Source organism: Schistocerca piceifrons, chromosome 1, assembly GCF_021461385.2.
Source record: "Schistocerca piceifrons isolate TAMUIC-IGC-003096 chromosome 1, iqSchPice1.1, whole genome shotgun sequence".
NCBI lineage: Eukaryota > Metazoa > Arthropoda > Insecta > Orthoptera > Acrididae > Schistocerca > Schistocerca piceifrons.
The window spans coordinates 71,319,894-71,336,166 of record NC_060138.1 but is presented as its reverse complement, the minus strand read 5'-3'; the positions used below and the strand labels follow the sequence as shown (position 1 = coordinate 71,336,166).

Sequence of the window (16,273 nt, the reverse complement as noted above, 5' to 3'; positions counted from 1 at the left end):
GGCAACCTAAAGAGCGAGGGATATCGCTTTCTGCTGTAGAAACAATTGTGGTAGCTCAGCCAGGCGGTGAAAAAAACCGCCACAATTCCACTGGAGGATGACATCGTGAGACTGGCGAGACATGGAACATTCAATGAGGCACTTTACGCCTCAGAGTCACCTGCTGCCACCTCTTTATAGCCTGAGCAGTCTATATCCATTGTGTTCGAGGGTCTGGCGAAATCTAGGTCCTCAGTAGACGCCAAAATTTCTACCCCATCCTTGGCCGCAGAGCTCGTAGGTAGCAGTGGTGTGGGTGCCACCGCAATTTCCTTGGTCTGAGGGGTTTTCTTTTTGGATTTGTCTGGCTGCTCCTTGTGTTTCCCTGGCTGGGAGGACTTCACTGGCTCAGTCTCTGGGACTGAGGATGAGCGTGAAGCCTTACGACCAGCTGCTTTTGGGCTCTTCAGCCACTGGCGGGTGTCGTCTTTCACACTAGAAGAAACCTGGGAAGGGAGTGACCCAAGGGACCCCTTCATAGCGAGAGAAGCCGAAGAAGACTTACGCTTCTCCGGCTTAGAAGTGGGGACGGCTGTCCTCGATGGTGGGGGAGGGACGACAGGTGCAGTCTTCCGGCTCTGAGAGGTGACTTGGGTTGGCGGAGCTGATGGTGCCAGAACTGTTGTAGCGGTGGCACAAGACAATGTCGTATGCACAGGATGCACGCGTTCAAATTTTCTCTTAGCCTCAGTGTAGGTCAGTCTGTCCAGGGTCTTGTACTCCATGATTGTCCTTTCTTTCTGGATAATCCTGCAGTCAGGCGAGCAAGGCGAATGGTGCTCTCCGCAGTTGACACAGATAGGAGGCAAGGCACATGGAGTACTGGGTTGTGACGCTGGAAGTACAGCGGGAAGACATATCGCCAAACTTCCAGCACTTAAAGCACCTCACCAGGGGAGGGATATAGGGCTTTACGTCACACTGGTAGACCATCACCTTGACCTTCTCGGGTAATGTATCAACCTCAAAGGCCAAGATGAAGGCATCGATGGCAGCCTGATTATCCTTTGGACCCCAGTGGACGCGCCCGACGAAATGTACACCTCACCGCTCTAAATTGGCGTCGGACTGCAAAAGAAGGTCTCTGTGAAATATGATACCCTGGACCATATTTAAGCTCTTATGAGGTGTGATGGTTACAGAAACATCCCCCAGCTTGTCACAAGCGTGTAACTCCTGTGACTGGGCACAGGATGCTGTTTTGATCAAAATTGAACTTGTCCTCTAAACGGCCAACAAAAAACTGAGGTTTCATCATGAAAGATCCCCTATCAGCTCTTGAACATACAAGGCACCCGGGCGAATAAGATCCGCTACCATCCTTAGCCTGACGTTCCTCCCAATGGTGTGGCCAGGGAGGGGAACGATTTGGGATCATACTTCTGTGCGTTGAATTGAGTTTGTGATCGCTTGGAGACTGCTGGTGTTTCACCACCAGCAAGAGATGATGGACTACACTTCATCGCATGTCATCCACCCCGATGCCACCTACTCTGGTCAGAGGCCCTCCCCACAGACGCCACCCAGCCGCAGCAAAGTCCACCTGGCAGGATGGCCATTGCCAGGAGTCCCGATGCCCAAGGGGGATGGGCATCTACCCCTTGGCAAAGGTGGAGAGTTAACGACACAGGCATCAGCACAGCGATCACTGCGCGGTCAGGAGGCTACAACCAACAGGGTACATGGCTGCCCCACCACAACGGACTGGCTTGCTGGATATCAGGTGCAAAGAAGTCCATGGTCATCGTTGACGCAGAAATCGACACTGCAGAGTGCATGGTGGAAAACGCACCCAGGAAGACGTCCTCGACCAAGAGATGGAGAATGGGCAGGACTGCAATGTGACGATGAGGAAGTGGGCCAAAGATTTCAATGGACACAATGCACCCTGTAAGGCGCCCTTATCCAACTGGCTCGCTCTTTGGGAAAATTTTGAAGAATGGAAGCCAAATCCTACAGGGTACCATCACTTACAGGCCGAAACGTGTGAAAACGCCTCATACGACAGGCAGGAATACCTCGGGCCTATACTCCCCCGGACCCTCAGGGGGAAAGGACACGTAGGACATTGAGGGACCGCGTACAGCGGGCTGCCAGATAAGACACATGGGAGGACCAGAAATTTCCTAGTTTCAACGAATGGAATGGCAACAGGCCCACAATGTAGAGATAGTGGGAGAAAACATTTGCAGCACCAGAAATTTTTACAGACAGTTTTGTCAGGGGAAAAGCAAAAGCCACTGTTGCTGCTCCAGGAGTAAAGATGATCAAGACAGCTCTGAAGGTGCCGCTCAGTGAGACAGGTCCGTGGAGAACTGCAATAGATGGAAAAATCAAAAACAAAAAGGGAGCTGGTGATGCCCCACAGGAGACAGGCCATTATAGGATTAATGGCGATAGCAAAGATGACAACACTCAGGACAGAACCGTGATGCACACCACTTTCCTGCATGAAGGTATCTGACAAGACAGAACCCATATGCAACTAACTCTGTATTGTAAAAATGCCCGAGGAAAACAGGGCAGGCGCCCCATGTAAGGAGTACGGAGGAAACCAGTTCTCCAGCAGGCGTCTTAGGCCACCTCCAAATCAGTCTGGGATTTACACAGAAAACCATTCATGCCATGGGTGGACAAATTAATGATATGGTCAACTGCAGAACGCCACACTCTAAATCCACACTGTGCATTCATTAGTAAATGGCGAGACTCAAGCCACCACACAAGCCGGGAATCATACTTTCCATAACCTTGCAAACAGAACTGGTAAGAGAGATGGGGCAATAGCTAGAAGGAAGGTTTTTGCCCTTGCCATGCTTAGGTATGGGTATGACGGTGGCTTCACTCCAGCATCCAGGAAATGTGCCCTCTGCCCAGATGCAGTTGTACATGTTAAGCAGAAACTGCTTGCCCACAACAGAAAGGTGCTGCAACGTCTCAATGTGAATGGTGTCTGCCCTGGGGCGGAGAATCGGGATGAACGGAGAGCTTGATCTAGCTCCCTCATAGTAAAGGCGGCATTTTAGCACTCACAATTCAGAGAAGAGAAGGGTATCACCCGAGCCTCCTCCGGTCGTTTCCAATGGAGGAAGGCAGAGTGATAGTGGGAAGAGCTTGAAACTTCCGCAAAATGGCGGATCAAGGTGTTTGAGATAGCAATAGGGTCCACGATGACAATGTCAGCTACTGTCAGGCCGGAAACTGGGGGATGGCTCTTGGTCCCAGAGAGCCGTCGGAAGTTGTCCCACATGACACAGGAAGGTGTGGAACTGTTAAAATAACTACTGAATGAAACTCATCTAGCTCTTTTGCTATCCCAAAGAATGCGATGACATTTTGCACGCATCTGTTTATAATGAATGCAGTTTGCCAGTGTAGGGCGGCGGTTAAAAATGCGGTGAGCACGTCTCTGTGAGCAAATTGCATTGCGACGCACCTCAGTCCACCAAGGGACTAAGACACAACGTGGTAAAGAGGAAGTGCGGGGAATGCAACGTTCTGCAGTTCTGCAGCAGTAAGGGCAACACTTGTGAGAGAATCTACCTTGTCATCACAATTGGGGAGGAGTAAAGCTGCCAGTCAGCCTTAGTAAGCTGCCACTTAGGTGTGCACGTGGATGGGACATATATGATACAGAGAGAAAAAGTCATGTGGGGAAGGAAAGAGCGAACTGCAACAACTTGAAGATGGATAGTCAGGGAGATGGGTTGACTATGAACGTTATTCCGTACGAGCAGCATGACGCCCCCCCACGAGAGCGAATGCCGACCTCAGGGGGAAGGTCAAAACAAATCGGTAAGAAATGTGAAAGCTCAAAGTGGTCATGAGGATGCAATTTCGTTTGCTGAAGGCAGAGTACAAGGGGATGCTGTGATGCTAAAAGAAGCCGTAAAATTTATTTGTGAGACGGAAGGCCGTGAACATTCCAGTGGAGGAGAGTCATGATGAGGAAGACATACGGCTGTTATCTTGTCGGCTGCCGAGTGACAGCTGGGGAAGAGGCACAACTGGAGGGCACAGAAGCATCAGCTTGCTTGTGTGGTCAGTCTGCAGAGCCCAATGTCAAAAAACGGTTGTTGGTGCGCACCGGCGACACCAAGACTGGCCAGGCTGAAGTATCACGTGCCAACAGCATCGGAGAGGATCTTCGAGGTGGCGAAGGTGAAGACCATTTGCCTTTGATGGACTTCTTCGAGCCTTTCTGGTTAGATGAAGACTCGAGTGTTGTTTGGTTGGAGGGACGGAGGAAGTCTTCACAGGAGTACTCCTTCTGTCCTTTCTGGCCTACCAGTTGTGTAGCTGGTTGCTTTGCCCCTTGAGGTGAGAGTTTGACAGCTTGTTGTACAGCTGGACAAGGGGTACGGCAATACTACCCTGACACTTGGCGATTTCACAATCTCAGAGCTGAATTGGAGGTCGCATATCTGCATGGCCATGTCTTTCATAGAGTGAGGGGTAACAAGAACAGAACTACAGGTATCAGAATGTGGAACGCAGGGTTTGCGACTAGACAGTAACTTGCGAGCGACTGGGTAGTCTTTAACAGCCCGCTCATCAAGATACACTGGACAATCCCAAGAGGCAGCGGAATGGCCGCCATTGCAGTTAATACAGAGGGGAGAAAAAGGTGGACAATCGCCCACGTACACATCCCTACCACAGGTGACACATGTAGCTAGGTGTCAACAAGATGTTCTAGTGTGGTTGAAACGATGACACTGGTAGCAGCGCATCGGGTTCGGAATGTATGGCCGGACTGTGATAATTTCATAGCCTGCTTTGATCCTGGATGGCAGCACCACTCTATCAAAAATGAGGAAAAGAGTGCATGTGGGCACTAAGGAGGAATCTGCCTTTTCCATTACACGATGGACCGTAATGACACCCTGATCAGAGAGGTAAGATTGGATTTCGATCTTGGTGCAAATTACACCACGGGAAGAATTCAAAGTTCTATGGGCCTCGACACAAACAGGGTAGCTGTAGAAGCGAGACAGCAATCAGTTGTTATGCTTGAGAATCAGAAGTGGTCTCCAAAAGCAAAGTGGCATTCCGTAAACAAAAGCAGGATTTCACAGGGCCAGCAATTGCATCTATATCTTTCTGAATAATAAATGGATTTACCGTAGCTAACGATTGACCGTCTTCAGTACGTGAGAACACAAGGAACCGTGGTGCAGCAGGAAGGGTTTTTGAATCATTAGTCTCATTGCATTTATGTTTTGTAGACATTGAGTGGGGGAGATGACTGCCTCATCACACGGGAATCCCCCATGACTGCCAGCGTCTCTGATGCTGCGCTCCTTCCAACTGGGGGGCCCCTTCACAAGGGGGCGCACCCGCCTTAGGTGATAGTTCACGCCTTAGGTCACACCTCCCACACATATGACAGAGGAACCAATCAGTAATTTGGGTTCCTGGGCCTGGCCTGTACCAGGGGGTATGTGCGAACCCTACCTGTCGACCTGGGGCTCGGAATTACGCATTACCCAGTCACCTGTTACGCATCAAGACCCAAGAGCTGTTCTTCGGGAGTGCATAGGGAGGAATAAGAAAAAGAGGAACCTCAAACAATCAAGTGGAGGGACGAGAGGAGAAGGGAAACAAAGAAAGGGAAAGGGAGCGAAAAACAAAAGGGATATTGTTCGCACGTTAGCAACAAAATGCAGACCATTCCCAATAATACCCCAGGCATATTCCCCAAGGAAAGGGAAAAAGAAGAGCAAAAGGATAGACATGCAGCACGGAAAGGAAAAAAATGCTGTAAAGGCTGCGGCCACGTGGCAGCCAAGCACGAACCCGCCAAAGAGCGGCGAGCCTCCTGAGAGAAAGTTTTAATCTGAGAGCAAACAGATTTTGCATAACTTAGAAGTATATGTTAGAAGTATAAGCAAATGTGCGAAGTTTCATGAAAATCTGAGATGATGGGTGACATGACTTACGTGATTTGATGTGGAATGACCTCTTCTGTATATCATTCAACACCAAAATGAACCAGTAACTAAGAATAATCATTCTACAAAATTAACCCTTTCACTATTGTTTCAAAAATATTCTATTTTATATGGCAACTAAAGTGAGCTCACTATATGCTTTGTTAACTATTTTATGTCCTTTCTTAGTTAAAGCTCAATGTTTTAAGTGAAAAATTCAAGCATGTGACAAAATTTGCTGTTGGTCTGCACTAACCAACTCTCTTCTTGAATAAATGATAGTCAGTCACCGAATCAAAGACTAACACAAACACCTACATCTGCGCTCAAAGTCATCATATGGTACCGTGAAGTCATAATACTGAGATAATGAACGATGCAGCTTACAAGTCATCAGAAGCTGGTCACAGGTGATGCCCAAGGATGGAGACTATAAGCTGCCACCTAAGACAAAGCAGCGTCATCTGAGAATTGCACGAACTGTGCATTCAATCAATATACAGAAGTTTCGTAAATGGGTGTCCCCTTCCTGTTTCGTACATAAATGGTGCATTGGAAGAAAGACCTATGGTACACCTCTGTGTAACATATTACAAGCATAGGCTTACTGGATGTGTAAGCTCTTGACCTTTGCCTTCCTCCAACAACAAACACTTCACCACGTAACCGGTGGGTCAGCCATTTTGTACACTTTGCCTTCGTCTCTTGCACTATCTTCGTGTGACTCACTTGACACAGACAAATATGAAACAGCCACAAAATTCAGAATCTACCATCTGATACCTATTCATTTAGCTAATAAGACAAATGGATTAATTTAATCATAAGGGAAACGGTAATTTAGTAAAAAATTCTGTCACAAAATCCTGTTCAACACTGTAAAACATGTGCACTTGCTGAAGAATAATTTAGCTGTGTGACAAAAATTACCTTGACCATCATGGCTAACATGAAGAACATAAGAACCAGCAAGGACAGACACTGTGGGTTAAGTCTTAATAGTTCTTCCTGGAATGGAAGATGTGGATTTTCCTCAACAACACGGTGGACATCTGGCAAATAGCACAGGTACCCAACAGCAGTCAGACTAAAAAGAAAGTAAATATTAAATAGTGCATAATAAACACACAACTTGCAATAAAAAAAAAAAAAACAAAAACAAAAAAACAACATATTACCTTGCAATGCAGAAATCAAAAACTTGCAAGCAAAAGAATGGCATCAAGTAGGATGGCTTGCCCTTTATTGCACCATATACCATAATCAGAGTTATTGCAAACGTGCAGAAAGTCACAACCATTCCAACATTTAAGTCCTCTGAAAATGGATTTAACCACAATATATCAAATGAATGATCTCATACATAATCTCTCCGTCATATACCATTCAAGTTGATACTAACAAATCTCTTTTTTTTTTTTGTTTTCAATGTAACAAAATAGTTAACAACAGTGAAGGCATAGATTCTTCTATCACAATTTATATGCAACAATTTGGTTCTTTTTTCCCTAGGTACGTTGACAAGGAACTATATGGTCATTTGATAATACTACTAATAACTTACAACACCAAGTAGTGTTACGTACGATGGTTAAGACTTCTATGAACAAAGATGTCCCTGTATCCATGAGCTGCAGCAAAATCTGTCTGCTTCAACACTTCACCTTGTGGATGAAGGCTTACTTCAATATTTCTGCCAAGATTTGGTGCTATCATTTCTACTAAAGTGTCATCAACTTCACTTAATGGTGTCGGCAAAACTGGGTCTATTGCTACATTTTCTTGTACCATTTCAGGATGCCTCATCACTACGGCAATCACTGAGAGGGCCAAAACATGAAGCATCTATAACAAAATAAAAAATAAATAAATAAAAATACATAGCCACATTGGACACAGTGAAAATGCAAATTCCTTCATAAGCTAACAAAACCATTAATTTTCAAATAAGTACATAATTGCAAGCATCATAACAAACACATCAAACATACTGACCCTTGGCCCAAAAAAGTATCAGGTACTAACAAAACTTTTACATACACTTTCAATGGGTACTACTAAGCTGTGACAATACAGCAAATGCTGGAAAAGTCAACTCCGCACTGCCAATAGCAGAGATGAGAAGACTGAGACTTTCAGGCCAGGAATGAAAGATACCATAATATTAGCAATAAGTTGACTCATTTCTTATTTCATTCCAAAGATACACAGCTTAATACTTTTGTTTAACTGTCCACATAACAACAAGGAATTCACACTCTTTAGAAACTTGAGTAATTCACTAAGCTGCTCTATGCACTGGAGAATATTGAGAGCTAAATTTTGAGGTGATCACTACTCTGGCACAAAACACATAATCAAAAAAATTTTCATTTAATCATATATTCTGTTCTGAATGGTTCTGAAAATTGAATGCATCCATGAGGTTCTTTACTGGCAGGCGTTTTAGTATACTCCCCACTATCTTCTTTCCTCAGTCCAAGCATCAAAGCTCTGAATAACTTTGCTGCCGAACAACTGTGCTACTGAAATTAAAGTTTAAAAATGGAGGCTCAAAATGTCAAGTTTTCACTAATTTGCAATTTCATCTCAAATCGTACAGGGCATATCAATGTTCTTTGGAAAAAATATGTCAGACCTCTGTACCAAATGTGTTTAGAAATAAAATATTTACTATGTAGGAAAAGATAAGATTGCTACTAACCGTAAAGATGACATCAAGTTGCAGACAGGTACAATTAACACATACTTGCAGAAAGCTTTTGGCCATAACCTTCATCAGCATACGGAGAAACACACCATTCATACACACAACAGCGAACTCCGACAATATGGGCCCCCGAGCTGCCACAGTCGGCTGTCGTGTGTGTGAGGTGTGCTTGCTTGTGTGTATGAATGGTGTGTGTTTCTATTTTGCTGATGACGGCTATGGCCAAAAGCTTCATGTAAGTGTGTTTTAAATGTGCCCGACTGCAATTTGATGTGTCATCTTTATGGTAAGAACTAATCTCTCTTCCTACATTGTTCATATTCCTACCTGGAGTCTCCAGTGTCTGAAATTAAATATTTTCATTTTAGCTTGGCTTTTGTAAATGGTACACTCCTTTGATAAATGTATATTTTGTAAACTAGAAAAACATAACTGATAATCCAAAAGTACAGGATGTAGTGTTGGCAGAAAAGCCAACACTGTTTTTCTAGAGGAGGCCGAAATGCACGCGTTTAATTACACGCTGACTGGCATGAGGTCTGGAACAGGACAATATCTTGAGAATTGCAAATAAAGTACGTAGTTGATATAATACTTAACTTTAATCCACAATTGTAGAACATCTCTCTTGATGATACATGCTTCATATAATAAATATCAATTGAATACGGCGCCTTGCTAGGTTGTAGCAAATGTAGCTGAAGGCTATGCTAACTATCGTCTTGGCAAATGAGATTGTATTTGTCAGTGAACCATTGCTATGAACGTCGGCTGTACAACTGGGGCGAGTGCCAGGACGTCTCTCTAGACCTGCCATGTGGTGGCGCTCGGTCTGCTATCACTGACAGTGGCGACACGCGGGTCCGGCGTATACTAATGGACCGCGGCCGATTTAAAGGCTACCACCTAGCAAGTGTGGTGTCTGGCGGTGACACCACACAGGAGGCCTCCCAAATGTTTCTGTTTTCAAGCTCCCTTATGTTCAAATTTAGTTGACACACACTTGAAAGTCACAGAACACTAACTTCCTTGTTATGTTACCAGATACAACTGACAATTATAAACAATATCTTCTCTGCTCCCGCTATCTGTATATGTAAACACTTATTACTAAAATTTTTAAAAATCACATTTTTACGAGTTTTTACAGATTATTTAGTCGGAAACACCCACCACAAAACTTACAAATATTACTGTAATCAATGTGGGCAATATTTCAAAATTTTTCAACATTCTGCATATTGTTGACACACTAGTGTAAAATATGCTTGTTAGCAAACTGTTTCCAGCTCTTTTCTGTTTATAACAAGTGTGAGAGTTCTTTCACATGAATCGTTCTGCATAAAGTTGTGTGTTTAAGGAAAGTGAAAAACACTTCACAATTGTTGGAAATCTGTCAGACGTACTGCAGAAATACCTTGGTCCTTAAGTAATTGTGTTACCATCACATTCATTGTGCAGAAATTGTTATATTCACTACACCACCAAATTTAGCGATTACCCACCTGAATGAACGTCATCACTGGAATGTGAAGTTGAAGCCAATGCAGATGTTTATATTCCTGGGTGTGAAGCAGTTCATGCATTGAATGTTAATGTTTATGTTGTAGCTCCTAATACATATCCCTTTAAACACCCTTACAAAGTAACGCACACAAGCAAAAGTGATATTTACGAATAAAAGTGGAAGAATTGTAACAAGTTTTACACAAGCAACATCTTCAAAACTTTGTGAAGTGTATAATGTTGATGCACCTGGTGCAGAACATGGAAGATAGTGACATGTGCAACCAATGTGATGTACGGTTTCAGAACCTTAACACTGCTACCTAGGCAGCCACCTATACTGAGAAGGTACAATTACTGACACCGAGACAGTTACCAGACAGCTACCCAAGCAGCAGATACACAAACACAAATCAACTTCCTCACACTATTTAATTTCAAAAGCTCAAAAAATGAAAAAGGTACATGGGCATCCTACTGCGGGCATCCATTGCAAAATGACAACGTTTCCCTCGAATATTAATTACGGGCAGACAAAGACTGCAGCAAAGCCCCCCCTCAGACTAAAATTATCTCTGTTAGCAAAAATCGTGGAACAGTTAACACGATAAAATGATATACGACAAGATCAGAAAGAGAAGTGTATCCCCCAATTAAAAAGGAGAACCCAAATTTACAAATTGAGCTCTCAAAATTCTACTCTCCACAACCAAAATTGGCAAAATGCCAACCAATGAAGGAAGTATCCAAATGTATTTACTGCACTGATTTGAAACTCATTTGATTCACCACAAGTAGTGTCACAGGAAAGAGGTACACAGAGATGAACCTGATGCTCTTTTGTGTGTCACAAACCACAAGATAAATGTTGGTTGCAGGAGTGTGCAGTATGTTCCGGTGCTGAATTGGTGACCATTAGTGCACTACACCTTCAGAGTACTGACAATGATGTAATCTATGCACTGTAAGGAGTTGGTGAAGAAGACAGTGGACCTAGGGAAGTTTGCTACAGAGGTTAGGCTTTGGGTTATGGAAGGAGTAGCTCATCATCGTATAAGCAGGATTCAGAGACAGACCATAGCACAAGTAAAATCAGCCACATTCCAAAATACTGACACATTAGTTTTTCATTTCGACTTTGCTGAGAACTGGTCTGTTGCTTTGCAGAATGAAGTTCAATGTTACCATTGGCACACACCAGAAGTGTCAGTATTCACATGAGCTGCTCACTTTTTTTGGAAGATCACACTCTTTTGCTAATGTCAGTGATGGTCTCACTTGTGACAGTGCAGATGAACAATTGATGATGTAGCGTCTGGGGCTATAAGTTTCCTAAATACATATGTGTGACTGATGGACATATGGCACAATCTCATTTTAGAAACCGCTTTCAGCCTTAGGAGTCTGGAAAGCACAGTACAGAAACTAGGACAAAAATGTATAGTTTCTGCAACAGGTCATGGAAAAAGTGCATGTGATGGGATAGGAGGCCTTTGTAAACATCTTGCAACAAGATTTAATCTCTAGAGCAAAGCTGTTGAAGCTGTAAGAGATACTATTGGGGATTTGTACATACCACATCAAAATTACTACAAAACACGGAACTCTTACTTCTAAATGAAAGCACATCATGGAAATTCCATTAGGGAAAGAGAGAGAGAGAGAGAGAGAGAGAGAGAGAGAGAGAGAGAGAGAGAGAGAGAGAGGTGGTGTGCTCTGAGGCCAGTGGCAGGAATTCAGTGAACTCAATAACAGTTCTCCACAAAATGCAGCTGTAACAGGCTATGTGTGAAATGCAGAGACCTCAGCATACTTTAGATGACTTTGCTGTGAGCAACTACATTCCTTGTGTGTATTACAATCAGTGGTGGGTGGGATAAGCAATTAGTCTCTCTTAGGAGCTGCAAGACGGTAAATTCTTTCAAAAGGCCACCATCAACCAGTGTGAAGTTCCATTCCAAGCACTGTCCTTGTTGGATCATCCTTGTCCATGCGCAAATTCAGCTCGGCTATACAAGTTCAATGAGGAGCAGATGAAAAGAAAACGAACTCTTTTCAACAATGCAGTGTTGGTTGTAACAGTGTAGACAATTTTAATTAATGGAATGTCTTAAGGAAGTAAAATCATGGCAAAGACAAAAATTTGTGAATAATATCAGAAACATAAAAATGTATACACAAAGCTATTTTCTATGTCCAATTATTTTTATAAAATGCTTGAACAAAATGAACCATTGGTTTCCCTCTCACTTATAAGGCTGTAAAATAATTATTTTCACTAATATATACCATTTTGTATTACATTTACTCAACATTAACAATCAATTACAATTTTTAAGTGTCCAGGATTTTTATTATTATTATTTACCTTGACAGAAGCTAGGCCTAACATAAAAATTTCTCAAATTTTGCACCAAAAAATATTGCCCACTCTGATTGTATCTTCCATATATAAAATGACTGACTAACATACCAGGCAATTTTTTAGAATATTCAGGATGGAAGTTTTTGGGAGAATAATTTATAAAGGATCAAAAAATTTATGCACAAATATTTCGATGGTTTAAGATTTTCAGGAATTAATGTCACAACTGACAGTTAGCAGCCTTTCCATTTTATCGTTTCTCAAGAAGTTAACATCCTGTGACCATTCATATTTTCAAAACATAATTTTGAAGTGTTCTAAAAATTACAAATTTTAATCGTTTATTTTTCCAAATTAAAGATGAAAAACTCTTAAGTGGGTACCTGTTAATCAGTCTGATATATGAACAAAGTTTTTATTAAAAGCAATTCCAGGTATCTATTGCATGTAGTATTTTTACAGTTTTTTGTCATTTTCCCTTTAGTTATGACACTTTCAGACATACTCAGAGATCTATAACTTTTTAACAAATCAGCAGAGAAATGATTCCCCCCCCCCCCCTCCCTCAGGAAACAAAACAATGATATGACACATTCACTTCTAGCACTGCACGATTTGAGAAGAAATCATCCTAAGAACATTCAGATAGGGTGTTCTTCGAACTTTTCCAATGATAGTGTTACTGACTGTTATGCAGCAAAATAATCATCAGAGACCATAATCTAATACACATTTACTGAATTTACCTTGTAGTTTTAGTTTTTATAATGAACGATGCATTAAATTTGTTATGGACAAGACACTGCACTACAGTCATCTCATTACTACAATCTTTATTTAGCTTTCATATTTATTGACTTTACCTACTGGCAATCTAATTACCACCTTTCAGCCTAACCTAGAACTAAGGCAATGCTACAGATCTGTCTTTCACCACAACCTAGATACCAGGAACAGTCTAATATCACACTGGCAATCTAATTACCACCTTTCAGCCTAACCTAGAACTAAGGCAATGCTACAGATCTGTCTTTCACCACAACCTAGATACCAGGAACAGTCTAATATCACACATTAACCCTAATTTCTTATAGAGAGCTGTATGAATACTTCCAAAGATTTTTAATACAGTGAATTTCGATAAAAGCAAATATACTGCATCATTTGGTAGCAAACAAATATTACTCTGTTCAGAACAGCTGATGCAGCAAGCAGCGCATACACAAAATAAAGTTTGGTAGGCCTAATCTGAAAAAATTGTTGGGAATCAACATCAGAGCCTCAGTGCGAGGAATATATACAAAACATGCGACTGTTATAAATAAACACTGGTCCAGCATTGGATCAACGTTTATTAATAACAACATCAAATATCTGATAAATATCGTCCAGGCACCACACGTTCCAACTGAATGATCCTATAGTGAAAAAGACACTAAAACCTGTGATTCGCAGCATTAATATATTGTAACTATACATATACCACATAAACATCTCCATTGTTTCCTTTGATGTACTACTTGCACATAAAAAACTTTTACATGCAAATTAAATGAAATAGTGATGCATTAGTATAAAATATTTTATTCCACTTACCAAGTGCCAAATTCCCAAAAATATTGTGCCTGTTCTAACATGACAGCAAAAACAGCACTTCCAGTCATTTTGTCGCTGTCCAAATTTCAGACGCATGTTGGCACTGGAAGAGAGAAACAAAGGTTTTATAACCATATAAGAACAAAAGAGCAGACTTTACATGTGTTTCATAGGCTTTAGAATCCATTTTTAATCACAAACATAAAATGATCATAAAACAATCATGTTAAATTACAAGTGGAAAATACAGTTCACTGACAACAAACTTGATGTGACTGACACTACCACTCATACACTCAGCCGAACTCCTGAGTAAATAATATGGTAATGAAGCTCTTTCAAAGCGACTCTTCTCATAGGCTATAATTAAATTAAAAGATATTAAATTGTAATTTACATTAAAATAAATTGCAATTAACAACAGTATTACCAACATTTCGTCAAGCTAATGGCAAAATTGATGTTCTAAAACAATAGAGAGATCTTTCTTCATCTATTTATACAATTTTAGAAACTCAAAAATGAACTGTGATAAAAATACAAATTTCCAAGTGACAATAGGCCTATTGTGTTTAACATTTTCATTGTTTCAACTTTTTGTTTTACCTGGTACCTTTACACATCTGGGCCTCCTCCACTTCCACTTACAAGGTGAAGCTGGTTTAAGAACTATTCACGACTGACACCATATTAACTTTCACTGCAACTAACGTTGCTAGATGCGAATTATTTCAACATTTTCAACAAAATTACTAGTACTGTACTTACGACTACAGTGCGTAACGCTAATTTAACTTATGAAGTCGCAAACTGTCGCTAACAAGGTTAGCGTTAGACACGAAACTCAAGTAAACATATATTGAAGTAATTTCTTTGCAATACACACAAAGTCAAGCAATCCTTTAATCACATTGAAAAAATTTACAATATCTCTTTTATTATTATAGTGCCTATAGCATATTGCAACAGCTTTAGGACGCATAATAAAATATCACGTACAATTCCCCAACATATACACTTCAATATCGTGGTGCGATTAAGTGCTGCCACACAGTTTTTCAATATAGCGCCTCACTTAAATCACCATGAACATTAACAGTCACAAAAACTTGTACCTATATTTTTAATTCGGTAGACATTGGCTAAGTCACCCAGCCTCGATCATATGACTTCACTTGATCAACTCAACTATACCAAATAATATGTGCACACACAGTTGAGATTCGTCACCGATGCATTATATAGACGTTTTCCAACTAACGTATATTTTACCTGCGTTGCTGTAATACTCCTGCTTAGAGTATTCTGTATTACGCGACGTTTCCGCGTTTAACTTACCAAATGACAATCACAATGGCAGCCCGTGCGACTACACTAGTCAAACTCGCGTCTGTGCAGATAATTGGTTTTTTATCTACTCATTCCCAAACAGCAAGACAAACACATCATATTTTACATTTTATGTTCTGGTATCCCACTTGAGAATTTTTAGAGTGAAGATATCTGACATTAAATTAACTATTCGCAACTGATCTGTCACATGGTGGTACTCAAAGATTTTACGTATTTCGTAGACTGGGAAGAATGAACATCGCATTTGTACATGACATTAGGGAAAGACCAACAATGAAGGTATGAACGTTTAACGTGTATGTTACATCCGTTGTGGAAAGTAATGTCATACACGTTACACAAATAAGACGTATCAAGAACGCATCGTTTCCATACCGATGAACATTTGTAGTAACTAAAGTCTTCCAAGAAATCGCCAAATGAAGCAAATAATACTCGCCCTCTCTAACTAGTTATCTGTTAAGTTCCTTTCGACGTCGACGATTCTGTATAGCAACAATGTATGCGCCATAGAGGCTTCAATTGTTCCTGTAGCAATACATCGCTACACCCAAATTTTAACGCACGCCTTATCAAGCGAGATTTGTGAATAGACAGGATTTCTTGGTGGGAAGAACGCACTATGTTTGTCGGACGGAGAGTCATCGACAGATAAGTAACTTTCAGATGTGGACCAAGGGAAGTGAACTGGGATCTTTGCTGTTGATGTTGTATGTTATGGCCTTGCACATAATGTTAATAGTAACCTACGACTTTTTGCAGATGGCGCAG

At 41.5% G+C, this 16,273-nt stretch overlaps 1 protein-coding gene across 4 annotated transcripts in view; it reads right to left on the bottom strand.

The window, feature by feature from the left end:
- The window catches only part of LOC124784755 (lysosomal-associated transmembrane protein 4A), a 29,635-nt gene extending 14,100 nt beyond the window's left edge, over positions 1-15,535 (bottom strand). The window contains exons 1-5 of one of the 4 annotated variants that reach the window (XM_047254126.1): positions 15,422-15,535; positions 14,150-14,252; positions 7,559-7,817; positions 7,151-7,289; positions 6,903-7,059 (exon numbers count right to left, since the gene is read on the bottom strand). In XM_047254126.1, the coding sequence (XP_047110082.1) occupies positions 6,903-7,059; positions 7,151-7,289; positions 7,559-7,817; positions 14,150-14,245 (651 nt within the window). In that variant the 5' untranslated portion in view covers positions 14,246-14,252; positions 15,422-15,535. Of the gene's footprint in view, positions 1-6,902; positions 7,060-7,150; positions 7,290-7,558; positions 7,818-14,149; positions 14,253-15,148; positions 15,168-15,264; positions 15,284-15,421 lie in introns of those variants that run through there. The other 3 variants (XM_047254127.1, XM_047254128.1, XM_047254129.1) reach the window with 3 other exon arrangements.
- Positions 15,536-16,273: the final 738 nt, after the last annotated feature.